Source organism: Crinia signifera, chromosome 2, assembly GCF_055691185.1.
Source record: "Crinia signifera chromosome 2, ASM5569118v1, whole genome shotgun sequence".
NCBI classification, from domain to species: domain Eukaryota; kingdom Metazoa; phylum Chordata; class Amphibia; order Anura; family Myobatrachidae; genus Crinia; species Crinia signifera.
The window spans coordinates 353622900-353649855 of NC_139218.1; the positions used below are offsets into that span (position 1 = coordinate 353622900).

The following is a 26956-nucleotide window of genomic DNA, read 5'->3' on the forward strand; positions in this document are numbered from 1 at the left end:
AAAAAAAATCATCTGTTTGTATCGATAAAATAACCAACCCATCTAATATATATATATTTAATAGTACTACACCCTATTTAAGTTTACATGCAAACAGGGGAAAACGTTAAACACCATCTCTCCAATGCATATCATCCATTCAACAAAACCAATTCACAGGTAAGATCACGCATCACGACAAACAAGACAGCAGATGTTCTATATCGGGCTGTTACTACCCAGTTTGTTTTAGCACCGTTGTTTCCAATTGTAAAGCACAACACAATATGCTGCACTGTATAACAAACTGCAATTCAATAATAAATAATACATAGACAGTGAAAGCACAGTTTTTTTAGCCTGAGCTAACCAGTCCCTGGCAGCCTCCTGCCCTAGACACGGGACTACTTTCCCTGCTGAGTGATCTAGTTAGCACAGATCGCTGAGCACACATCTCTGGTTAGATTGCTCAGCACACATAGCGATGTCCTTTAGTCCCTTTTAGTCCTAATGATGAGAAACAGCACTGTGCTGGAAACGGATGGGGTGTTGCCAGCAGAACCTACACATCTGTGTAATTAGGGGGAGAAGAGAGCATAGTGAGCATTTTTGCATGGACTATATTGAGGACATGATACAACCCCCGGCAGAAGCCTGCATTTTAGGATTTACCAGTATTTTAAAAACCTATCCCTGTATTGATATAAGGACCACATTCAGAGGTAGATGTATGAAGCAGTGATAAGGGAGGAGAAGTGCCTGGTAATTATTAATTGTTATATACTGTATATATGTCTGTCTGTCTGCAAGACGTTTTCCTGTATCCTAAATGAAATATGACATTTTTGCAATCAATATGATGAAACTAATTGTCATAGAGTGGAAAGCGCCAGTACATACCCACAGTGTTGTGCCACCTGTTCACTGCAAACAGCCTGCTACATGTCACAGTCACCACTGCAGGGATAGTTAGGTGCGGGAGAGTATTGGCTGCAACATGTGTGACCGGTGAGTTTGATGGGAACTTCAGCACCATTATTACATCCTGCTGCATCTGATCTTTAAACATAAGAGGACTTTGCGGAAGGAAACACTGTTGGATAGATAGGAGAGGAATGATATGTGGGTTAGTGAAAAGCTCTAGTGGAGAACAGGGTATAATGTAACATTACTCTATATATTGTTGAGACAGGCATTGTGTAATAATTCATTGAATTACAATTTGGAATTCATTCGCAATAATTCATGAGAATGCAGCTTATTAATGTACACAGTGACATCACTGAGGCAATCACACAATCGGTTTGGTTTAATGAAGGCATGGAAAAACTATGGCCCTCCAGCTGTTGTGAAACTACAAGTCTCATCATGCCTTGCCACACTTTTGCTATTAGGGAATGCTAAACTATGGCAAGGCATGCTGGGATGTGTAGTTTCACAACAGCTAGAGGGCCACAGTTTGGCCATGCCTGGGTTTAAAAATACTGCCTCAGTTCTTCACATGACCAACGTACTCACATGGGGACATAAAGAACAATCGTTCTAAGTATCAGCAGTAGAGTCACTTGCTTGGTCTTCTGCAGTCACTATGTGCAGCCATTGCTTGGTCCTTTAATATCCAGTGGACCACAGCAGCTATAATTACACAGACCTACCCAAAATAGCAACCTCCTGTATGGACTTGATGGCCACAACTCAAACAATAGTGGGCCAGTAGCTCCATCCGGGAGTGGTCTAGAAATAGGTGATGTTGGAAGAAACATGTCGAATAGCGTAAAGTGACATTATATTGTAGTTACTATTTTTCTAGTAATTAAGTTCTAGGGATCAATGGGATTTAATTGTGTATGGATTGCTAAGTTTCTTTCAGGTATCGCTTCAGTTTTGTACTGTTTTTGTCTATATTCTGTCCTATTCCGCCTTCTATCTCATGCATTAGTGGCATTGCTTTAAATCAGGCATGTCCAACGTTGGCCCTCCAGATGTTTTGAAACTACACATCCCTGCATGCTTTGCAATAGTTTTAGCATTCTCTATTAGCAAAACTGTGGCAAAGCATGCTGGGATGTGTAGTTTCACAACATCTGGAGGGCCAACGTTGGACATGCCTGCTTTAAATTGTATATCATTGATGAGAATTGCCATATTTCTGTTCATTGGTCTTTACATGATTTGTCATTTATCTTCTTTTCTATGTCATTTTTTAATTCATATTATGCAACATCGATTTCCATTTGTGCCTTATTTCAATTTCAAGTCACTCTATATTGTTCAAAGTCTTTCTACTATTTTTATAGCTAATACATATTATCCTCTCAATAGTTGGGAAGCTGCCACAGTTCTTCCTATATTTAAGAAAAATAAAATAATGGGCACAAATATTGTGTGGTTTATACTGATATCTCCTGGATTCAGATATCTAGCACTGCAGGAGACAGAGCTCCAGGCTTAAGGCTTGTCATTTCTGAAGCCACATATCTGGATTGGCATCACCACACAATTGATTGGTGATTTTATACAATTGTGTAGATTCTGGAAGGATATCCAAATCTTTGCGAATTTTTTTTTAAAAGAATATGGAGTCTTATTCCAACTGAAAAAATAGACTTGCTCCAAAGAAAAGGAATTTTTCTTGTTACATTTTAATACCTTATTTAAAGGGAACATTTCCCTATCTGGTGGATTCTGCACAAAAATAACAATAAGGTCATCATTATATGGAAGACCTGTTATTATTCCCCTGATGAAGTCATTTCTGACGAAACGCGTTGGGTTTCTATGTACTGTTGACATCCGAAAAAACATTTTTAATAAAAATTGTGGATGAACAAAGCCTCTTCCTTATTGAGTCGGAGATTACAGAAAATCCATTTGAAATTGTTATAGGCGCCAAATCACTATTGGGTGGTGTATATATATATATATATATATACATACACACACAGACAAAATGATGGGGCACTCACCGGATTTGCTTGCAGGAGCGATTTTTTTAATTACATACCAGTCGTATACACATTGTGTGACAGTGGGTAATGACCAGTACCCACTGTCACACAATGTTTATACGACTGGTACTGTATAATTAAAAAAATCTCTCCTGCAAGCAAATCCGGTGAGTGCCCCATCATTTTGTCTGTTTGGATACAAAAGGACCTGGATTTCTGGGATTCTTTTTTGGCTTTTGGCACCCCGGTGGATGCAATTACATTGGAGAGTGCTGTCCGCACGGATTTCCATGGTGACGGGTATTGTGTTTGGTTTATCACCATGGAAACGGGGGCGGGCTGGGGCACGCTGATGCGGCTCCACTGCTGACGTGTTGATGAGCAGGTGTTGTGCGTCATACAGAGGCGTGGGGACCCACTCAGTGGCACCAAGTCGTCCTGACACTATTGGTGTGGACTTCACCTGGGTATGTATAAATACTGTTTTATGTGTATTGTTGCTTGTACATCCTGATGAAGAACCGTTAATAAAAGGTTCAAAACGTTGAATTACTGACTTTGAGAGAATTATTTGGGTGAGTGCCGCCGTCTGGACGCGCGCGCATATATATATATATATATATATATATATATATACACATACATACACATCCATATACAGACGCACACAAAAATACTGTATATGTACATACTAAATGTAAACAAGCTTTTTTATTGGGAAAAAAGGATAAATTACTACTGGCATACTTGAGATTCTATGCAGAGTTCCTGCATTTACACTGTGATATTTCACAATACATACAGAGACCAAATCCCGGTGTTCAGGAAGAATTGCATTTCCCAACAAGCCGTTATATCTCACCAGGTGCATGGCTGAGCTTCGAGGCGGATGTGGCTCAATAAGCAACTGAGATGGCGTCTGTCCAAAATTCTGTATCTGTGCCTCCATGGCCTGCAGGGAGAGAGGAGTGATTGTCATAATCAATATGCATCAAAGAGATAGGTCAACACACTATTTGACAATGCAAGCACATCCCAAGTCAGCCATGAAAGGAGTCCAGAAAATTCACCGGTGCTCTTCTCCCGGGCTGCAGACTCATCCAAGTGTTAGTATTTTTGTAGACAAGCTTTGCTTTCTCTCAAGCATGCTTCACTTAACCAAGTAACCGTTCTACGATAGGATCTGGGTTGTTAACCTGTGGTGACATGCAGCTAAAGACCGGAGAGATCTCCAAGACTCTCACGCTACACACGTGTACGTGTTAATAATATGTGTCCACACCACTCTCTGTGTACGGGTACCTTTATATAATCCCCAGTAAGGAGGAAAGTGTGGGGGTCTCTAATAAAGTACGCTTCTGGGATCTTGATGAATGAGAAAAATCAACAGTTAAAAAATAACAAAATGCATGGAAACAGATTGCACAAAGTAATGCAAACACATCGGATACTACAAATCAATTCATGCAGGTGAATGAAAGAAATGTAGTTTATCTTGCAATATTAACACAATATTATTTTAGAAAATGTTATTTAAAAAAAAATTGTTGATGCCATATTAGTGTTGGAGTTTGTGCGTTTCCTCCCACACGTTAAAAACATACTGGTAGGGTAAATGGCTGCTCATACGCATAAATTGTGATGCTAGTTATACTATATATATATATATATATATATATATATATATATATATATATATATAAATAAATAAACTCGAATGATGAGGCGGCACTCAGAGACTATAAAGTGATAAAAATGTGTTGTAAATCATCATCAACGTTTTGGGGAGAGTTTCCCATTTATCAGGATCCTGATGAAGGGGAAACTCTCCCCCAGAAACGTTGATGTTTTACAACACGTTTTAATCACGGGGGGTATTCAATGTCAGGGTCACGGCAGTCGAGCTTGCTCGACCGCCGTGACCCAGTCCCGTTCTTGGTCAGCTCGACCGAGAACACGCAGGCGGGATTCAATGTCCCGCCTGCCGGGGACCGAAAAGGGGGCGTGGCCGCGAGTTGCGGCCGGGAAGAGGCGAGCTGTAGCCGGCAGCTCGTCACTTCCCGGCAGAACGAGCCCGACAGCTAGTGATGTCGGGCTCGTTCTGCCGAGATACCCTGCTCAATGCTGTCGGGAAAGACAGCATTGAATAGGGCCCGGCGGGCATCTCCCCGATGGGAGGTGCTCGCCGGAGATTGAATATCCCAAAGTCTCTGAGTACCGCTTCTTCATTCGAGTTTGTGTACAGGGGTCTGGAGTGCTGGAGGCTTGTGTATATAATATATTAAATATATATTATGTGAGACACCCACTTGTATGCTGGAAAATTGGTGGAACCCCAATAATACTATAACCTAGCTTCAGCCCAAAGCGAGTAAGAGCACATTTACATATAGCCCATATTAATAAATCATAATTAGGAATGATTAGTCTATATGTGTAGGGACAAATGAAATGCATCATAATGACTGCATACCAGTATAGAAATACCAGTCCCAATAGCTTTTTTAAATAGTGAATACACAGAATCATTTGTGTGAGCTACAGCGGACACAGGCTAATACCAAGCAGGCTTAGAGACTGAGGCCCTTATTCAGATCTGATCGCAGTACAAATTTGTTCTCAGAATGGGCAAAACCATGTGCACTGCAGGTGGGGCAGATGTAACATGTGCAGAGAGAGTTAGATTTGTGTGAACTATTTTGTTTCTGTGCAGGCTGGCTGCATTATTTTTACACTGCAATTTAGATTTCAGTTTTTATACACCCCACCCAAATTTAACTCTCTCCGCACATGTTATATCTGCCCATTTTGAGAACAAATTTGTACTGCGATCAGATCTGAATAAGGGCCTAGCCGCGGAAGAGTTTCTGTGAGCTAGACCTGTGCTAATCAATATTTTTAGAGGTTGTTTAGAAGAGTATTTATTTTTAACAATCTTGAGTGGCTTGGAAATGACAGCTTAATAGAACTGGCCCCTAGCGCAATAAGCCGCTTATCTGCCTTTAATTTTGTCCTCACTAGACCTGAAGCTGCCATTAATTTTTTTGACGTTACAGCAGAATTCAGCCAGAAGAGAATAATGTAACAGAGTGCAGCAGCAACCTGCTTTCCACACATGACAGAGGGGGTATGCACTTTATATTATTTTATTAATATCCCCTTCTCTAAAATTACTACTTTCATAGGGTTCCTTGGCTGGGACTGCCAGCGCCTTGTGCTATTCAGCAGTGTCTTAGAATTTACAATCAACTCACACTGTGGTCCTCTAATGACTGCACTCGGTACCTGTTACCTAGCATGGCGCCCGTCGGGTCCCATCGCATACCTTAACTTAAGGTATGCGATGGGACCCGACCGACCCGATTTTCGGGCTTTAAAGACGTTTTGAACGCATTTTGAAAATCGGTCGCATCGCATGCCATTATAATGGCATGCAATGCGACCGACGCGACCGACCCGATTTTTACATTGGACCCAATGTAAAAATGGTCCCTGAGACCCGATTTTACATTGGACCCAATATTAAATGCCCCCAGACCCGATTTTTAATTGTAAACTCACCCTGATGGTTAATTATGTCAAATGCCCCCCCATTGTTAACGCAAGGCCACAATCAACGTCAACCCGAAGCGCGGCGAGCGCAGTGAGGACGCGAGGGGCGGCGGTACGCGTCTTCCGACCTTTTCATACCCCCACTATCCACGTCGGCGTGGAATTGATTTTATATAGTGTGGCAAGCATAGCGAGCCACCGAGCCCGAAGCGTGGTGAGCGCAGCGAGACCCGCGAGGGCCCGCGTAATACGTCTGAAGTAATGCGCTGCGCTCGCCACACTTTGGGCTCGGTGGCTCGCTACGCTCGCCACACTATATAGAATCAACTCCATGCCGACGTGTATAGTGAGGGTATGAAAAGGTCAGAAGACGCGTACCGCCGACCATCGCAGGCTCGCCACGCTTCGGGTTGACGTTGATCGTGGCATGGCGTTAACAATGGGGGGGGGGGGGGGGGCGGCATACAATGAGAAATGGGGTCTGGGGGGCATTTAACATTGGGGCCGATGTAAAATCGGGTCTCAAGGACCATTTAACATTGGTTCCAATGTAAAAATCGGGTCGATCGCGTCGCATGCCATTTGGTTGCATGCGATCGACCCGATTTTTGCGACCCGATTGCATACAATGAAAATCGGTGGCGCCGTGCTAGGAAACAAGTACCCTGCACTCCAAACAGTAGAGATCAGATACAGATGGAGCAGCTCTCTTTAGAGCTGAACCTAGCGATCCTATCGCCGCTGCTCACCATCTGCCAGAAGGGGACGACCGTGCACGAGATGCTCGCGCGCCCCGTTCTGACAGACCCTGCCGTCGCTTCCCCCCTAGCTGCCCACACTAACCTTGCCCGTCTCCCTGAAGCGGAAACGGGCAGAGTATCTGTTCCACGCCGCCGTGTGAGAAGTCCCCATCAGATGCAGTGCCTCTCCGCCAGCTCAGGTAATCTGTTGATTCCCTGAGCTGGCGGAGAGGCGCTACATCTGTATCTGTCTGTCATCTCAGAGCAACAGTATCAGACCCTGGCCTGGAGTGGCCTGGAGTGTATCCGGTTGATAGATCTACAGTGTCCAGATAATCAGTAGGTCGACAGCAAAAGGCCAACATGAAATAGGTCGACAGGGACAAAAGATCAACAATAAAAAGTTTGACATTCAAAAGGTCAACAGAGTCAAAGAAAAGGTCGACGGGGTCAAAAGATTGGCATGATTTTTCCACAATTTTTAAAACATTTTGGGGACTTTTTCATAATTCCATGTCTGCACAGAGGGAGAATATAATAGTGTAGCCGAAGCATGGGAGCGACCACGTTGTTGACCTTTTGATTGTCGACCTTTTGACCCTGTCGACCTTTTGCATGTCTACCTAATGACAGCCTATCTAGACACTGTAGATCTATCAATCCACAACCAGCCAGGAGTGGTCCCAGCTCTTCACAGGTACTGGGTTCCCCGTATATAGGAAAATGTTATGGACCAAAGAAAGGCACCTCACAAAAGTATAACACCACAAAATATTCCACTGCTGTTTTACCCTTTTAGTTCATTATTTAATAAAAAAAAAAATCCACATGATTTGCTACAGCCACTAACGGAATACCCACTAAAGTACCAGGATAGATGGGGGGATTTAAAACCCATTGACCTGGGAAAAGCTCCATATGAACATGGTTCCGATATCTTATATTAGCATTATTGCTAAATAAACCTGATATAATATCATCATAAACAAACAACCAATATGTATATACAGTAGACATAGCTCCTGATGAAGTCTCTGGATTCACCACATAGTGGTTTCTGACGAAACGCGTTGGACGGATGTTTCGTGCCTGAATAAGTCGACTCCTTATTGCCTAATTTGGATATAAGATAAGCGCTCTTATTATTTTTAATCAAATGCATGCATTTCTTGCACGTCTCTGTATTTCAGCACATGTATTAAGCTATGTTTTTATATTTCTGTATTTTTTTTGTGTGTGGGGGGGTTTGATTCTGGTTGTGGAAAATCAAAGGTTCAGATGATGCAGAAAAACTTAATTTGTTTTATATTGTGGTACGGAGCCATTGCACTCATTTTCTATATACAGTACAATACAACACAGGGGTTGTTGTTTTTGTTGATGAACTGGTTATTACCTGTGTTTATTTGGTGGATTTGGGAGAAGTGCCGTCGCTCTGATTCCCGGGAGCTCATTGGGCACATAACATTACAGGGAGAACTGTTCTACGTTTAAACCTGTTACACAACAGTAGAAGCGAGTGTGCAGACGAATGGGCTTTAACTGCATTCTTTACAATTATACAATGGATAAGCGCACAGGATGAGTGACAGGATTATGATGTCCCTTTTGTAGAAAAGACAATCCCAAATAATATCTAATACTCCACATAATTGATGTTTACATATTAGAAAGAGATACAGGCTTTGTATCCAGGGTGTTCTGTCATGTTTCACCACAGGAAGAGACAGTCATTGTAAAGTTCATTATAAATTACAGCTTTACAACTGCAATATGAGTTAAGCTGTCATAATTTTCCCAGCCAGAGATCCCATGCTGTCAAAGAGTGTCAATTTTTAATCTGACACAGAGAAGAATATTATCTGTTCCTCTGACCTTCTGATATTTTAATGCTATAATTGCTGTGCTTAGTGGTGCAGCCCTGATTTCACCTGTCAACGAGGAATGAATCAATACCCTCCAGCGTCTCTTCACATTCTGACACTGGTTCGGTGTGTATGTTTCATTACACATAATACTAATGTACACACCTGCACTGGAAGCTCACCGACAGAAGAATGTGTCTAGATTACATATAGAAGGCTGAATATTATTATTTACAGAACAAGGACAGACGTACGTTTACCACCACAGTGATCGTTAGATGAACTCTATAATTACACGTGTTCAGAAATAGACCAGAGGTGTAATTTCCCGACTGTTAACCTTTATTTCTCTGCACTCTGCTTACACTCTAACCCTTCTACCTATGACACAACATAACACGGTGTGGGCGCTGTCACTAAAGCAGAGTTTGGCAATTTATGCACCCTCCAGCTATTGTGGGACTTTAGTTCTATAACTGCTGACAAGCCATGTGATGCATAAAAGTTATTTAATTGGATGCTGGACAAATATATAAATGACAACGGAACCCCAATTAGCTGGGGTAATCAAGAGGAAAGGTTGACTGCATAATAAAAACTACGGTCAATCTAATAACACATGTACAGTACATACTGTATTGCTCATTATAGAATTGTTCAGTCCGTGGGGCCAAAGCAGAAAGTCAATTACAGCACATAGGGGTGCAGACCGGAAATGGGCATGTGCAGCCAAGCTCGGACTACTGTATAGCATTTATACACTGTAGTGTAGGATTAAAATAAGTGTGTGTGTGTATATATATATATATATATATACTGTGTGTATATATATATATATATATATATATATATATATATATACATACACACACATATATATACACACACACACACACACACACACACACACATACATACACACACACATACTGTACATACACACGTATACATAATACACATACACGTCAAAGCCAGCCAAAATGACGGCTATGGGGGGGTATTCAATCTGTGCCGATATTTTCAGACAGGGGAAATATCGGCACTCGTCTATTCAATGCATTGAAGGCGGTCAGATACGACTTTTTTTAAAGTCGGATCTGTTTTGTCGGAAACGGCCCTGATTGTTGAATTCACGGCCGGTTTCTGACAATCCGTGGCCGTTTTCACCGATTTCATGACACTCCACTGTCTGTACTTTAGATTACCAGCAGTCAAATTACTATCGAAAGCTATCAAAAACGGACAGGATTCTGACAGTCGGGCTTTGCTGACAGTCAGAATCCTGGATTGAATACCCCTTTCTGCCCATATCTGCGCCTACCTCTAATCTCTGTCTTCACAGCTCACTATTGATTGATTGAAACAGACCAAATTATTTCTGAACAGAAAGTAAAAGCAAAATGATCTGTCGCGTGGTCTCTAATGGCCACTGGCGGTACCTCACCTAATAGAGGTATATCATCTATATACAGTATATATCTAGTGTCCATGAGTCTCTGAAACATCTGCTGGCAGAGAGTGAACCTACACCTCTTTCTCACACATGCACAAACACAGAAGGTAGCAGACTAGCTTTCGAAGATTTTGCTTTGAGTGGGCTCACTAGTATATATGTGTATGTATATAGTTGCTCACCAGCGAATGACTTTTCCTCTGTTTGCAGCAGAAAGATAGCCCAGGACTTACTTTTATGGAGCATGTTGTTGTCCGAATTGGGGGCAGGCACTTACGTCATGTGACATCATGTGTCCGCCCCGAGCAGGTAGGGGAACGCCTGTGTTCCCTGGGGCCCGCCCAGCATTTCTATGCGTACGCTAACCCGTCTTTGTGGGCACACCCATAAAATGCAGGGTGCCAAGCCTGGAACGCCCCCGGCCTGGTCAATCGGGCAGCGAGCACCCTTGCGAATAAAAATTTTGCCGAAGGCCCTCGCTGCAGGGGTCTGCACATGCGAATTACTACCTATGTGCAGTCCCCCAGCTTTGGAGACGGGGCCAAATATGGACCTGAGCGAACACGGGTCTGACATATAATAATACGCAGCCCTTTGTGGTTCTAGATGTATCCACTAACACATACAATACAACACAAGTTGTATTATATATTAAGGTGAGATTACAGAAGTATATGATGCAGATGTAATGTAGATAATATGTAGTAAGCCTGCAGCCTGGCAATGTATAAATGACAGCGTATTTTGCATATAGCAGATGGCAGATATCTCAGGGACTGGAAGATGGCAAAGTGTCTTCCACAGCTCAGCAAAGCTCATCTAGCAGCTGTTGCGCTCTCTGACTTCCCACCTCATTAGGCCCCCATACAGCCGTTCCCAGATTTAGGATGACCCATATAAGTCTGGTAACAAGAAATGTAACCTACTCATTGCTGTAACTGTATCACAGGTTCAATCAGGTTCAGGTTCACAACAATGTGATTATCTTTATAAACCACTAGTTACCTCCTCGTCGGAATGACGGAAGAATATAACAGTAATGTCAGCGCCGGCGGCTGTGCGCACCTGAATGGAGTAAACGCTTGAATTGCTCTGTCGGGCGCCAGCAAGTAGCTGCTGGCACAGGAAAGATTTGAATTCACCCCATAGAGGCGAGGAACAGCGTTAGCCTTATATTATATATAGGATGAATACTGATGTCATAAGCGCAGTGTCTCCGAAAGGAGAACTTGTGTATTATCAGAAATAAATTAAAAAAACATAATGTAAACTATGTAAGACTACTATGTCGGAGCAGTCAGTCCATGCGGCTAGCTGTGCTGACTTCCCCCCACCTCTACCTTAACCCTCTCTCTCTCTCCCGCCATTCCCTGATCCTGTCCTCACTCACTACCTGCTGTCTCTTTCCCCTCTCTTTTTCCTCCCACCCCCCATTCTCCCCAGTCTAGTTCTCATTCTCACCCTCTCTAGTCTCCCTTTCCCCTTCTACTTTTTCTCTCTCCACACATGCTCCTATATCTTGTTTGTAAACCTATAATACAGTATTTTCTATTTTTTTTTTTTTTTTAATTACAGGGCATCCTTATGTCTAAAATGAATGGCAGGCTATTTCTCAGACCGGGACCCTAGAACATAGCGTTATCAGGTTTATTGCTGATGAGTCCCCCAAGCGTAGCTCAGAAGTGTATAATGTTTTGGGACTCAGTGATGGCTTGGCCAATGCAAACCTTCAGGATAGAAGCACTTCTGTTTTATCACCCAACAATATCAATAAACATGAATTCCTTTTCCCATACAATGCGACGTATTCCTCTGGAAGATGCTGCATACGTCTGTGTTTCACAGATAACGAGAATTTGTAAAATGTGCTGACACTGGAAGGTGACGGTGTCAGAAGAGAAGAGAATGTTTCAAAACAAAGCCATATGTAATATCAGCTCGGCAGATGAGACGGAGAACAGGGTCATGTTCCAGAGAAATTGAAAATATATTTTATACATGTATTTTAGAATTGTCTTTCTTCTCATGAATAGTCTCATATTTTATAAAATAACTTCTCAAAGAAGATTAAAGTCATACTGGAGACAGCTGTTTTATGGGCTGCATCAATATCCATGGGACTGTGCTATCTCCGCATTACACAGATTTCTGCCACCACCCGCACCCCATGGGCTGATGTGCTGGGATGATTTCCACAGGGTACACTGGAGGTAGGCAACCGGTGGCACTGCAGATGCTGTGGATGGACCAAGCATGCCCTGCAAGGTTTTGTTGCTGCGGCATGCTAATCTGCGGTTGGCCATGCGGATATGTGCAGTACCACACTCACTGGCATGCCACAGATTGCCACCCCTGTGGTACATTAGGTGATAAACATGCAGAGAAGTTGAAAGGACACGTATCAGCAGAATAGTTGGTTGGGAAATGACAATTATGTGATACACTAGTTAAAGGCCCATCAAAATGATGGCTTCTGCAATGTACTTTCACCATGAGATGTGACTCTCCAGCCCACCCCCAGTCTCTGTCTTTGCAACTCAGTGTCCCTGCAAAAATTGCTTTCACTTTCAATTTGGTCTGTCAAGTGGCCTCTAGTGGTCACTGGCAGTACTTCACCTCATAGAGGGGAGAAGTAGTATATATATATATATATATATATATATATATATATATATATATATATAGATAGAAAAAAGTGGTACTAGCGCTGGTAGATCCCCACTCTTGATTCTTACAGGTTTACACCGTCCTGTGTGAAATCTTTAAATACACTCCCCTCTTTCCTTTAGGGTGGCAGCACCTCTCCTATGGGTTCCTGTTCTCGTGAACCCTATGTATGGAGAATATGAAAAAAAGGGTGAGATGTGCGCCTCTAGTGTAGTATTTTTGAACCAAATTTGTCTCCCTTCATCACATGAAGACAGACCAACACCCCAATCTTAAAGGTGTATGGTATGGGGTTGTGTTCCACCACTGCTTTATGCGCGTCTTATACAGAAAACTCCCAGCGGCTGACCGGCAACATGTGGGGAATTTCCAAATCAAGTCTCCCTCCTTGATCCACTCCTCGTCACGAGTTACAGGTGTGTGGAGCTGGAGCAGTAACCAGCTGCTGGAAGGCTGATATCTCTGGTTCCGGAATGAGTTGACACCAGAGGAAGTGTGTCTGGTGTGTGAGAAGGTGATAGATGAAGCGGACGTAGACAATGATGGAAAGCTGTCTTTAGAAGATTTCCAGCATATGATTGTTAGAGCGCCAGACTTTCTGAGGTACCATAAAATATATTACTGTGAGATATTGATGCAGACTTGTTGCATATCCATATATGTTTATTCACAACAGCATAGAGTCGACGTTTCGGTCCTCTGTGGGACCTTTTTCAAGACCACCTCAAAGAGCTCCTTGGATCAAGGAGGGAGACTTGGGGCCTTATTTTAGTTCACTCTTTCTCACAAAATCCTTCTTAGATGGGCAAAACCATGTGCACTGCAGGTGGGGCAGATGTAACTTGTGCAGATATAATTAGATTTGGGTGGGGTTTTACTTCAAAGTAAGATCTATATTGCAGTGTAAAAATAAAGCAGCCAGTATTTTCCCTTCACAGAAACAAAATAACTCACCCAAATCTAATTATCTCTGCACATTTTACATCTGCCCCCCTGCAGTGCACATGGTTTTGTCCATCTAAGAAGGATTTTGTCAGAAAGAGTGAACCAAAATAAGGCCCCTGATTTGGAAATTCCCCACATGTTGCCGGTCAGCCGCTGGGAGTTTTCTGTATAAGACGCGCATAAAGCAGTGGTGGAACACCACCCCATACGGTACACCTTTAAGATTGGGGTGTTGGTCTGTCTTCATGTGGTGAAGGGAGACAAATTTGGTTCAAAAATACTACACTAGAGGCGCACATCTCACCCTTTTTTTTCATATATACATATATATATACATATATATATATATAATATATATATATAGTTGAGGGGCTGTGGCAGCATACGTGACATATGACACACCACGCATTTTACAGCATAATAACCACAAAGCAGCAACTGGCACATGTGCCACCCTTACACCAACTATGGCTATATCACTGTGCATTTGTCACCGTAAAATTGGAACATTATGGCAGCTGTATTTCCCTAGTAAATGCTGGGGATGGGGTGGCTGCAATGTGTATCCACTGACAGGATACCTCCAGTCTGCCTTGTGAGAATGCAGATAGAACTTATTTTGGGCTTAGAGATGTATGTCTCCCTCATAATGATTAGCCCCCCCCCCCCCCCCCCCCCCCAGATGGTGTCACACCTCTGAATATTTCCTACATTATGCCAACTGTGCCCACTTCCTGCTAAGCAATGCTCACTTGTGTATTCAGTACTCACACACTGCACTTGATTACAAACTAACACACGTACCAAAGAAAATACATTTGACACGTTTCTGTGATTCTAAACACACAACACTAAAAATGTAAACAGCACTATACAATAACAATCCATGAATTTCTGGGTTTCTGAAATAAAAAACAAGAACTGGAGCGTAAGGTGATGAGTAACCTATGTGAGCTGCTCATGTGGGGGAGAGGGCAGCTGTAGTTCCACTAGTGACCATGTGTGGTCTGTGGCTATGCAGGAGATATGACATAGAATCACTACTACATTGTGCAAGTAATACGTTATAATACATACCTCCCGTAACACAGGATCTGTGACACTGTCCAAATTCACAGAGCCTTCGTATGTCAGGTAATGAAAGACGTTCAGTGCCCGCACGGCTTCCGGGCCTCGCTGCTTGTAGCCAAATATCAGGTCTATCCACTGATGTAACTGGCACGATACAAATTCACTTTCTAGTGCCTGTAATACACATGAAAGGACAGTTAAAGACTCAACAATTGCATGGTACATAGGCACACATATCTATCTATACTGTATATATATATATATATATATATATATATATATACACACACACACACATATATATATATATATATATATACACATACACACACACACACACACACACACACACACATATACACATATATATATATATATACATATATATATATATATATATATATATACACAGACACATATACTGTATATATATATTAATCTGAGTAACCTGTTGTAGAATTTGCTCATGTTTGTGCCTATTTAATAAAATACTATAGAACAAAAGGTGTGGTAACTCAAAGCAACCAAATCAATAATCTATTAGTATACCTACACCAGGCTGCTAGAAGCTTAGAACTAATTGGCAGGTTAAAGCAAAACATTGTTCAAAGAACCAATCGCATTCAGAAGTCCGCTTTCATTGTCTTATTTAGAAAAACTAAATTTACAGTTGGATTTAAATCATTGTGTAATAATGTGCACTGTAAGAAATGATTATTAATCAATTTTAAGTACATTCATCACTTAAACCCCTAAAGGAAACCTTGTAAAATTTGCTAAAAAAATTTTTTAAGACAATTTGGGATGTATGTACTTAATCTGCGCTGATGGATGGAAGGCTGCCTGGGTATACGATAGTGAAGGTTCACCAACCTTCGGTACAAATGGCAGTAAAGAAAAAGGAATCGATACCCCTGGCGCTCTCCAATCATATAACACTTACACTATAAATATTAATTCACAGGATAAAAGTCCACAATACTGTAAAGGAGGAAGTCCCTCTGTGTTTTTCCACACAGCCAATCAGAATGCGAGACGAGGTATATATCCTCCAAAATGCAGTGTGCGTTTAACCTTTCTCCCCTCTAGGTTTTTCTCACATCCGCGGGCAGCGGCCACCGGCTCGGTCACTGCAGGGACAGACAGCAGCAATCATCATCATGATGATTGCTGCTGTCTGTCCCTGCAGTGACCGAGCCGGCGGCCGCTGCCTGCGGATGTGAGAAAAACCTAGAGGGGAGATTGGAGAGCGCCAGGGGTATCAAAAAAATTTTTAAGCCATGGAATTGCAAACCATCGCAAGTGAATGCAAGTTTTAATCTTTGTTTTCCTTTTGCCACACTTTTATAAAGCAGTTGAAATCATCTTATATTCTTTCCTTGATTGGTGCTCTTCAATAACCTTTTCTTGGGAATACTTCCCTGATAGGTGGATTTAATTTGAAAACTATTTGAACCCTTTAACTGTACACATATGGACTCTAATACATAAATTAGGAGTACGGTAGCTAAGAACGTGAATACGGTACTTACTGTATGAAGTCAATTATTCTTATTGGTTAATAAAGACAATCTTTAGGAGGAGTTTGTTTCCCCAATTTGAGAAGAGAAAATATGTTTTTGTTCATCAGTGGTAAACTGTGACACACAAACTCCAGAATGTCACAAAGTAAAATGTGAATCTGATACGTACATATATTGTTATAGTCTATATCTGCAGAACAATTGGTGTTGATGTCAGCAGGAAGATGCTTCTGTAATGTATTCAGAGATTTTTTTAGTCTTTACGTCGCTCAGTTTTAAAGATTCATGTAAGCTAGAGAAAGCGCTGCTGTTATCTAATTATGCACATTAGGGAGCAAAAGGTCTAAGTGGCTTGAGGGTGTTGTGTTTCATAATGTTTTTTTTTTCCCCTGTCTCAGCTATTTGAAAATCTATTTTTTTCTCTTCGGATTTCTTTAACACCTTGTGCCTCTTTTCAGGTATACTGTACAGGCATTACAAAGCCTGCCAGGCCTTGCTGGAGAAAGACAGATACGGTACGCTATACCAAGTAATTCTGTAGGGTTTTCTTTGTGTGCTATTGTAGGGAAGCAGGGCTATCGCAGTTTCTAAAAATACATTGAATTCAGAATGGATTCAGGAGAAAAACAAAATAAAGGAAAAAAATAATAATTCCAAAGCATTACATACAGGTGTCTCCTTGGTAGGCACATTTCACTGAGGTCGAGTCACCAGTAGTACTCATTTCACCTCCCCTGAACTTCCATTTGCATGTGATCATAGAAATGCTGAAAGCAGCACAGAGTGTTTCTGAGGTAGTGTGCTGATCTTGGTCAATGGCTTTTTGGAAAGCATGGCTGTCTGAGGGAGGATAGCGCTCTATTCAATAGGGACAGTACTATAACGTTGGGTGGTCACACACGAGCAAGTCGGAAGCAATAGGCAGGGAGATAAACAAATCTTGGAGAGACCAATCAGATGGTACAGTATATCCCACTGTAATTACTGGATGATGGTGGAACTGAAGTGACATGCTATGCAAAATGCACATGGCCCGGCACCCAACAGTACCGGAATATTTTCATGGCACCCCTAAATCAAAAAATTTCTGTTTATATGTCATATATGTAGCTTCTGTTTGTCACATATTTTATGACTGGCCGCCATCAGCACTGGTTTTGTCTTTTACATTGACCATAAATAAACTGAATTGGTCCTGGATTACCAACCCTAAAAGTCCTGAGGCACATAGTCTGGGAACATCTGCATATGGATAATCTGCGCATACAGTAACTTTATAAATGCAACCTCAAGCTGATTGGCTGTTACGGGCAACCTCAACTGGTTTCACTGCTTAATAACAATAATCATCATCATCCCCCCGTGTGCTCCAGTTACCGATGATGTTATTTGTGAATTTGTTTAACCTGTGCTTTATTTGTAGCAATGTGCAGTTCCTTGTGTATCATTACTTCTGGCATTAAAAGCCTTTTTTCCCCACTTACACTGTTACAAGCTACAAGGTGACCTTTTCTGGACACATTCCTTATTGTTTCAAGAGTGTTGTCATTTGGACCCTTGTAACAATCCTGAGTAGCATTACAGGAAAGGTTAAACATAATACTATGTTTTGAAGACCTAATTAAAGTGTAAGTGACCATCAGTGGACAGGTATACCTCTGACATTCTTTCAATGGCCTTTCCACCAAGCCTGCCTAATCTGGCTGTAACATACGTACAAACTAATTGTGATACAGTCCCCTTGTGGCAGGGTCACGTCAACAACTCTCCAAAAGTCAGCAGATGTGTCCTGATTTACATTTGGAAGATACGATCATACCTCCCAACAGTCCCGAAAACCATGGGAATGTCCCGGTTTCCGGGGACATTCCCGCGTCCCTCCCACAGCCTGCAGTGTCCCATGGCGAGGGGGGGGGGCCTGTTGGGAGTCCACCCTGTTGGCTGCTGAGCAGCGGTGAATAAACGCTGTGCACATGCGCACAGCGTCTATTCCCGCACCCAGGGGGCTGGGGGCATGGCTAGAGGGATTCGGTATGAAATCCCGACAGGGTCAAAATCCCGAATGGGTCATAATACCGACAAGGACAAAATCCCGACATTTAAAATCCCGACATTTAAAATCTCGACATTTAAAATCCCGACATTTAAAATCCCGACATTTAAAATCCCGACATTTAAAATCCCGACATGGTCAAAATACTGACATATAGAATGTGCAGGTGAAACTGTCAACATGACTTTGGGTCGACCGGTTGCAAGGTCGACATGGGTTTTTTCACAGTTTTTTGACCAGAATGTCGGCACACTAATTTTTTCTCCCGTCACGCCCTAGTGGAAAGTAGGGCACGAAATACCGCCTGTCGGCACATATCGGGTCAAAAAACTGTGAAAAAACCCATGTCGACCTCGCGGCCTGTCGAACCAAGATCATGTTGACAGTTTCACCTGCACATTCTATATGTCGGTATTTTGACCATGTTGGGATTTTAAATGTAGGGATTTTGTCCTTGTCGGTATTTTAAATGTCGGAATTTTGTCCTTGTCGGTATTATGACCCATTCGGGATTTTGACCCTGTCGGGATTTGGACTGCATCCCGGCTAGAGGCTCACGGAGCCTCTGGGTCATGCCCCATTGCGTCAAAACGAAATTAGGCTACGCCCCCCCAAATTAGATTACAGGGAAATAATAGAACGTCACAAATATACACTAGAACAGTTTTGACTCTGCAAGAGTTATATTTTGACTCCGCAAAAAGAAATAGAAAGTCACTTAAAACAGACAGAAGTAGGAAGAGCTGTGGAAAGCAGCTCAATGGCTGTTTTTATGATGTGCCATGGGATCAATGAGCCCATCCTGCATAAGTAGTAGTGCAGATCTTTTCATGTATTACTACAATGCTGCTTGAATGTTTGTGAACTCTTCCGATTTTTCTGTTTAATTTTGGCATAAAACTACAAAAGTCCTAAAATTAGATAAATAGAAGCAAATCACACGAGACAAATAAAATGAGAGGTGCTAATTTTTTGTATTGAGGAAAATCATCCAATATCTAAGTGGCAAAAATGTGACCCTTTGCTTTCAGTATCTGGAGGGTCATGACCCCTTTGTGCGGCAATAACTGTATCCAAATATTTTCAGTAATTATTGAAAACCGCTTCAACTATTGGCAGGTTTCTTCCCATGATCTGCTCGCTTCAGGTCCTTCCACAACATTTTGCTTGTATTAAGGTCACAAATGTATTCTTCTTTAACCATTCTTTGGTCGAATTACTTTCTTTGGGTCGTTGTCTTGCTGCATGACCCACGTTCTCTTGAAATGCAGCTCATATCCTGATATTTTTCTTTAGAATATTCTGGTGTAATTCAGAATTCATTGTCCCATCAATGAAGGCAAGTCATCCTGGGCCAGATGCAGCAAAACAGGCCTAAACCATTATACAACCACCACCACCACCTTGTTTCACAGATGATATGAGTTTTTTACGCTGGAATGCAGTGTTCTCCTTTCTCCAAGCATAATGCTCCTCATTTAAATCAAAGCTCTATTTTGGTCTGCCCACAAAACACTGTTTCAATAGCCTTCTTGCTTGTAAAGGTGTTCTGTAACTGCACACAGGCAGTAATGTTCTTTTTGGGGAACAATGGCTTTCATCCTTGAAATCCTGCCATGCACACCATTGTTGTTCAGTGTCCTCCTGATGGCGGACTCATGAACATTAACATTAGCTAATGTGAGAAAGGTCTTCAATTGCTTAGAGCAGTGGTTCCCAACCCTGATCCTCAAGTACCCCAAACAGTGCACTTTTCCAGGTCAGCCGGAAGGTGCCAGATTATGCAAAACATTTTAATAGATCCACAAGTGGAGCTAATTATTTCACCTGTGATTCTGTGTGGAGACTAGGAAAACGTGCACAGCTGGAGGTACTTGAGGACCAGGGTTGGGAACCACTGGCTTAGAGGATACTTTGGGTTCCTTTGTGATCTTGCAAACTATTAGACGCCTCACCATTAGCATGATCTTTGTTGGTCGAGCAGTCCTTGGGTAATTTCCTCCATTTCTACACAATCGGACTGTTGATTGGTGGAGTCCAAACTCTTTAGAGATAGTCTTGTACCTTTTCCAGCCTGATGAGCATCAACAACTCTTCTTAGGTCCTGAGAAATGCACTTTGTTCTTGGAAAGATACACTTCCATAAACATGAGTGGTGAACATCATACTTCAAAAGATCCCTGTTCTTTTAAAGACAGATTGTCCACTCGCACCTGATTGTCATCCTATACTGTAGATTGAAAATACCTGACTCTCTATATTCACCTTCAAAATATCTGCTAAGACTAAAGGTGCACATACTTTTACCACTCACAGATATGTGATATTGGATCATTTTCGTCAATAAAAAAATTAACAATTTTTTTGTCTCATTGTTTGATTTGTTTCTCTTAATCTACTTTTCGATCTTGTGTAAAACTCTGAGGTAGTTTTAGGCCAAATATAAGCAGAAATATAGAAAGGTTCACAAACTTGCAAACACCACTGTAGATGGTATTCGGGCGCAAATGCTGAAATACGATCTACTTTAAAAGCAGATATCCCAGTGGATGTAATTCTACTTGGTCTTTGAGCCAGAAGCTGGGCTTGTATAAACCTGCCATTCTATTACAGCCTAGCATTAATTATACATGACTGACCTAATACTGGTGGGAATATAACCTTTGTGCACAGCCTCATCCAACAACTACATACAGTATACACAGTATTGTAGGGCAACCCAAATGCTAAGTGCAGCCCACATTCACATAACATGGCTTTATTGAACCAACTATTTGCTGAGATGTTGTAAAAACACCAGTATTTTTATTGATAACACATTACTCTAATTAACAAGGGAAAACTTTGTAGATGGTTTCAGCAGGTTTAATACGTGTGAAGTTTTGTATTGAACTTGGCACGAAAACTGTTTGTCGAGTGCACACTCCCTGCCTTTTGAGCAGGGGGTGGAGAGGGGCGTGGGGTGCCAGCCTGGGCCATTAGCATATGTGAACGCACAGCGTTTCATGGGCGTTCCCATGAAAACATTGGGCGTACACATGCTAATGCATTAGTGGCGCATGTGTGGGGGGCGGACAGCCGACATAACCGGATGTCAGCTGCCCGCACAATTCCCTGGAATTTTACACGCATTTGTACGATGCGTGCGCCTTCACCATCATTCGGAAGACGGGGAGGTTCCCACTGGCATGAGAATGGATGTTTATGCAAAAATGGATGTTTATCCGTGGAAACGAAGTCAGCATCCGAAGGGGGTGGGCGTACCACCATTCGCAGGGCAAGCTCTGGTTGACTCCCAAGGGCCTATGTGTGCAGTAATGATGAGTAGGGACTTGCCTAATGTGTGATCATTTTTTTGACTTAATGAGACATGCACATAAATACAATTACATATATACATATACATTACAGATATATATATATATCAATCCACATGTGATATAATACAATACAAATCACAAGTTGTAATATGACACAGTGACGATAATGATTGTTTTGGGTAACATTTCGCTGGGGTGCGGAGTGTGATAATTGCTGGGGGAGGATGGGAGCGATTAACACACTCCCAGCGAAGCATTAATCCATCCCATCACCCCAACTGTTACCCGAAACAATCATTATCATCACTGTGTCATATTACAACTTGTGAGTTGCATTGTATATCACGTGTGGATTGAGATATATAATATGTATGTATATATGTAATTGTATTTATGTGCATGTCTCATTAAGTAAACTGAATGATCACACAATAAGCAAGTCCCTACTCATCATTACTGCACACATAGTAGAGTGCAGCACTACCCATCAATACAAAACTTGAAGAAAAAACAGTCTGGGCCGGTCTCCAGACAAGTGCAACAAAAAAACCCAGTGCCAGGTCCCATCAATCAGTTAATAAGTGTGAAGCCCCCACGGATGTCCTCCTCTTGCCGTTCAGGCCTCTGTATACAGTATATTGGTATAGCTTATAAAGGTGTGGATCTGCTCACACATGATAAGACTGAAACAGGAGACATGTACAATCTAGACTCAGCTCGGTGGGTGCAGCTACCCGGGGAGCCATATTTGGGCAGATAATTCTTTTTTTTCCTTTTTTTTTTTTAACATTTAGTGGCAGATGTACCAAGCCTTGGAGTGATAAAACGTTAACAGAGATACAGTACCAGCCAGCCAGCTCATAACTGCCATATTACAGGCTGTGTTTGAAAAATAAAAGGAGATGATTGGTTGGTACTTTATCTCTCTTCAAGGCTTAGCAAGTTTTGTAGAGGAGTGTTAATGCGCATACACACTGGCCAGTATATGGATGCACCATCAACCAGTGTGTACAAGCGATATATCTGTGAATGGCATTGTTTACATATATAATCACGTTGGCTCTACAACACAGCCAATGGCCACAGCCCTCCCACTACACATCCCAGCATGCCCTGCAACAGTTTTAGCATGTCCAAATAGCAAAACTGTAGCAGGGCATGCTGGGATATGTAATTCAACAACGGCTGGTAGGCCAAAGGTTCCCAATGCCTGAGATATATGATCTGGAAAAAAGGCACTTTTAGGGTTCCCTGAAGACTGGGTTTGAGAAGCACGGTTATATTTATTCACTTTGCTATACACTTAGCTCCGGCAGATTCCAGGACTTTCATCCTCCAATAACGTAATCGCACAAGATGAGTGTCACAGAGCACCTTTTACATCCATAAGACAGCAGCCTAGAACAACGTACCTATGCCTTTAGTTTTGGCCATGCATATTTTTAATAAACTAGATGAGTTTGCCTTTGTGTTTTGGTTCTATTTTTGGCCATCAGCATGACTTGAGGTCTGCGGGGAGTGAGAGGCTGAGTAAGGCTGCAGATGCACATCTGTGAAAGCTTTCTTACCACTGCTAGATTATGATTGATGAAGCTAGCATTAAGGTAATGTTATCAGGGACTACTTACTGCTCCTGTCCTCTGTGATATCACTGAGGTCACTGAATAACCATGTTAGCATTGAGCACAATGCTTTATTAATGTTTCATGAGAAAGTCAGCAGTAATCAGGCTGGATTCTATGGGTAAATGAGGCTGGTACAGCATTCCCTGATGTATAAATTGAATATTTCAAGCATCTACCCAGTAGTCTCCCACAAGCCATCACACAGCACAGACTGATAGCAAGTGCAGGTTACCCTACAGTAGCAGAGTCTTCTCAACTCACTGCATAGTACATCATCTTATCACACTGAATGGTGTTCTAGATTCAGCATTAATTGGTGCCAAACTAGACTTTTAAATAATATATTTATTAACATACAGTATCACCATCTACCCACACTGACATTCTTTTCTAACATTTTATATGATATTTGGTGTAATTGCATTATAAATCTTTCAGAAAAGCTTAATTAAAAGTTGTTACACAATGATAATGCCTACATCAATCTAGATCTCCGGTGGGTCCCACTATCTGAGGGTTCACCACTTCTTCTAGGGGCTCAGGTTCCAGACTATGCACTGCAGCTATACATTGCTACTCTATTAGAGGGTCGGTTACCTGGTGGAGTAGGACCACCGATAAACATGGGTGATTGATTCCCTTCTATAGACACTACACCAAGGTTTGCCCTCCTGTCAATTAAATAGGATGGTCAAAACACAACACTATACCCTTCTCCGACTGGCTTTAACCACTTGAGTGGTATGGCCGGAAATTTTCCAGGCTCAGCTGCACTGCCGCAACGGGCTGTCCCGGAAAATTTCCGGGCATACCACTAATATCAAGGTGCGCGCCAGTGGTGCCTGCAGCTGTGCACCACTGGCGCATCACCTGTCCGGGCACCCCCCACCTCCTCTCCCCTCCCATCTCTCCCCCTCAGCTCTCTGCTCCGGCGATTGTACGTCAGAGCTCCCCTGCCGCCATTATTTGCAGGGAGCAGGCGGCAGGCTCAGGATGTTTGGGGCGGCTTGGGCGGACTCGGGAGCTCTGAGGAGTTCAGGTGCCTGAGTCCTCTCGAGCCGCCCCGAACATCCCGAGCCTGCCGCCTGTGGTCACTGTTGTGAGGCAGCGGCAGGGGAGCTCCAGCATACAAACACTGGAGCGGAGGTGAGGGGCGTGCCCGGACAGGTGGAAGGGAGGCTACGCTCTGTGGTGGGTTTTTCTGGGGCAGGACAAACCTGCCCTTGTAGGTTTGTCCTGCCCCAGCAAAACCCACCACTCAAGGGGTTAATACAAACACATTTCTCGGTTGCCAATAGCTACATTGTAGGTCATGTCCTTATTGCCACTAGGGCAATTATTGCCAAATTGTGGAAATGTAACACAATCCCTCCCATAGGTCTATACGTAACAAAATCCACAACCCTTTCATATACGAGACCTCCGATGCCGTTCATTCCCCGTCCCCAAACTCGATAGTCATAAAATGGCTTGTCTGGTCTCTATAACAATAAGATGGGTTACACGCCCATCTAAACCAGCCCTCCCAACTTAACTATACTTGGTTCTCATTGAATATGTGCCTTTTCATTGTTCACCAATTCCGTTGTTGTGTGTAGATTCAGACCATCTTATTGACAGTGACTGGTTTATGGTGAATTGTGAGATAATGGTTATTTTATCATGTGCTGTTCTCTATTTGTGTAACCCCTTTCCCTTTTTTCCCTTTTGTACACCCTTTTTATTTGGGCAAAAAATGTCAAAAAGATAAACTTAATGCCTAAAAAAAAAAACCACAATGAACACAGTTCCTAAAAGTGACTGTTATGGAATTATAGCTCTGCGTTCATTTACCTACAATTACATCATCCCAGTGGTAAGATCTTAGACGGGTCATTTGTTTTTACAATGGTATGTACAGTTTTAGTACACCTACTGCAGTTCTAAATGATCTTAGACACTGGCCATCAATGTACGTGTCCCCTTAATGTGGGTTATAAAGACAGGATCAAAATCATGTGATTAATTATTATACCTACTGTATATTGCATTATGCTGCATTCCACCAACCATGCCGTTATCATCTTGATACATAATAATTCACTAGTTAAAAGCCCATCAAAATGACGGCTTAGTCCCTATCTGCTCCTTACTACAATTTCGGTCTTCACAGCTGCCTCTTTCCATATCCAGCTAGTTTGGTCACTGGCGTTACTTCACCTCAAAGAGGTGAGGAGTAGTTATCAACACACCAGGCTTGCCTACCCTCCCGGAATAGGCGGGAGGCTCCCAAAAATCGGGTCCCCCTCCCACCCCCACCCCCCCCCGGGAAGGCGGGCAATCCTCCCGCATTGCCCACGCACCCCCCTTCCATGCTGTACTAAAATTGGTAAAATACCCGGTTTTCGCGGGGTCCGCGGCAAGGGACGGGGATAAATTGACGTGAATCGCGTCATTTCAGCCCCTCCCCCAATACGCAGACCCGCAAATTGCTTTATTTTACTGCCATGGGGCGGGGTTTGTGACATCAGCCTCTCCCCACCTCCCTGAAATATTATTATCGGGTCTCCTCTCCGGGCTTCTCCCGGAGAGGACAATTGAAAAGTCGGCAAGTATGCAACACACATATATATATTGCCTCAGGAGACAAACCGTTTTAAAATACATTTATAGGGTTAGTTCTCACCATTCTGTTGATCCGAACAAAATCTTCAGGGTTTTTTGCCCATGGCGGGAGGTCTACTTCGTTGACCGTATTACCGTCGTCCCTCACACCGAAATTATATGCATTGGTGTTGACAAACATCTCTGGTAGATAGTAGAACTCTGGGATTAGCTCCTACAGATTAAATGAAATAAAAGCCGTCATATTATGTTTGAGAAAAAGTTTTCTTAAACAAAAGCTACAAAAAGTAATAAAATGCTAATCCATCTATATAAGCAGCAGAGAGGAAAAAACTTGGGTCTGAGAAATCACTAAACACATTTATGATTAGCACAATATTAAATTATGAAATAAAATAAGATCATGCATAAATGATTATGAATAAATTACAGATTTTTAATTCATACAGAAAATGCAATTAGCCCTTTCACCCAGTTCTATGTTAATATATAAATAAATAGAATCCATTGTGTTAGTATAATGAGAATACACCTTTTGGGACACATTGTATTAATTATTATAACTACGTGAAACTTCATTAAAGGAAAAAAATAAATAAAGCAAAGCTGGA

At 42.2% G+C, this 26956-nt stretch overlaps 1 protein-coding gene across 8 annotated transcripts in view; it reads right to left on the reverse strand.

Annotated features, from left to right (window-relative positions):
- NBEA (neurobeachin) overlaps positions 1–26956 on the reverse strand; it is a 564577-nt gene that overhangs the window by 27198 nt on the left and 510423 nt on the right. For all 8 annotated transcript variants that reach the window (XM_083169798.1, XM_083169794.1, XM_083169792.1 and 5 more), the window contains 4 exons: positions 26407–26559; positions 15227–15394; positions 3790–3879; positions 880–1072 (listed from right to left, as the gene is read on the reverse strand). In XM_083169798.1, coding sequence (XP_083025924.1) covers positions 880–1072; positions 3790–3879; positions 15227–15394; positions 26407–26559 — 604 coding nt within the window. The remainder of the gene's footprint in view (positions 1–879; positions 1073–3789; positions 3880–15226; positions 15395–26406; positions 26560–26956) is intronic.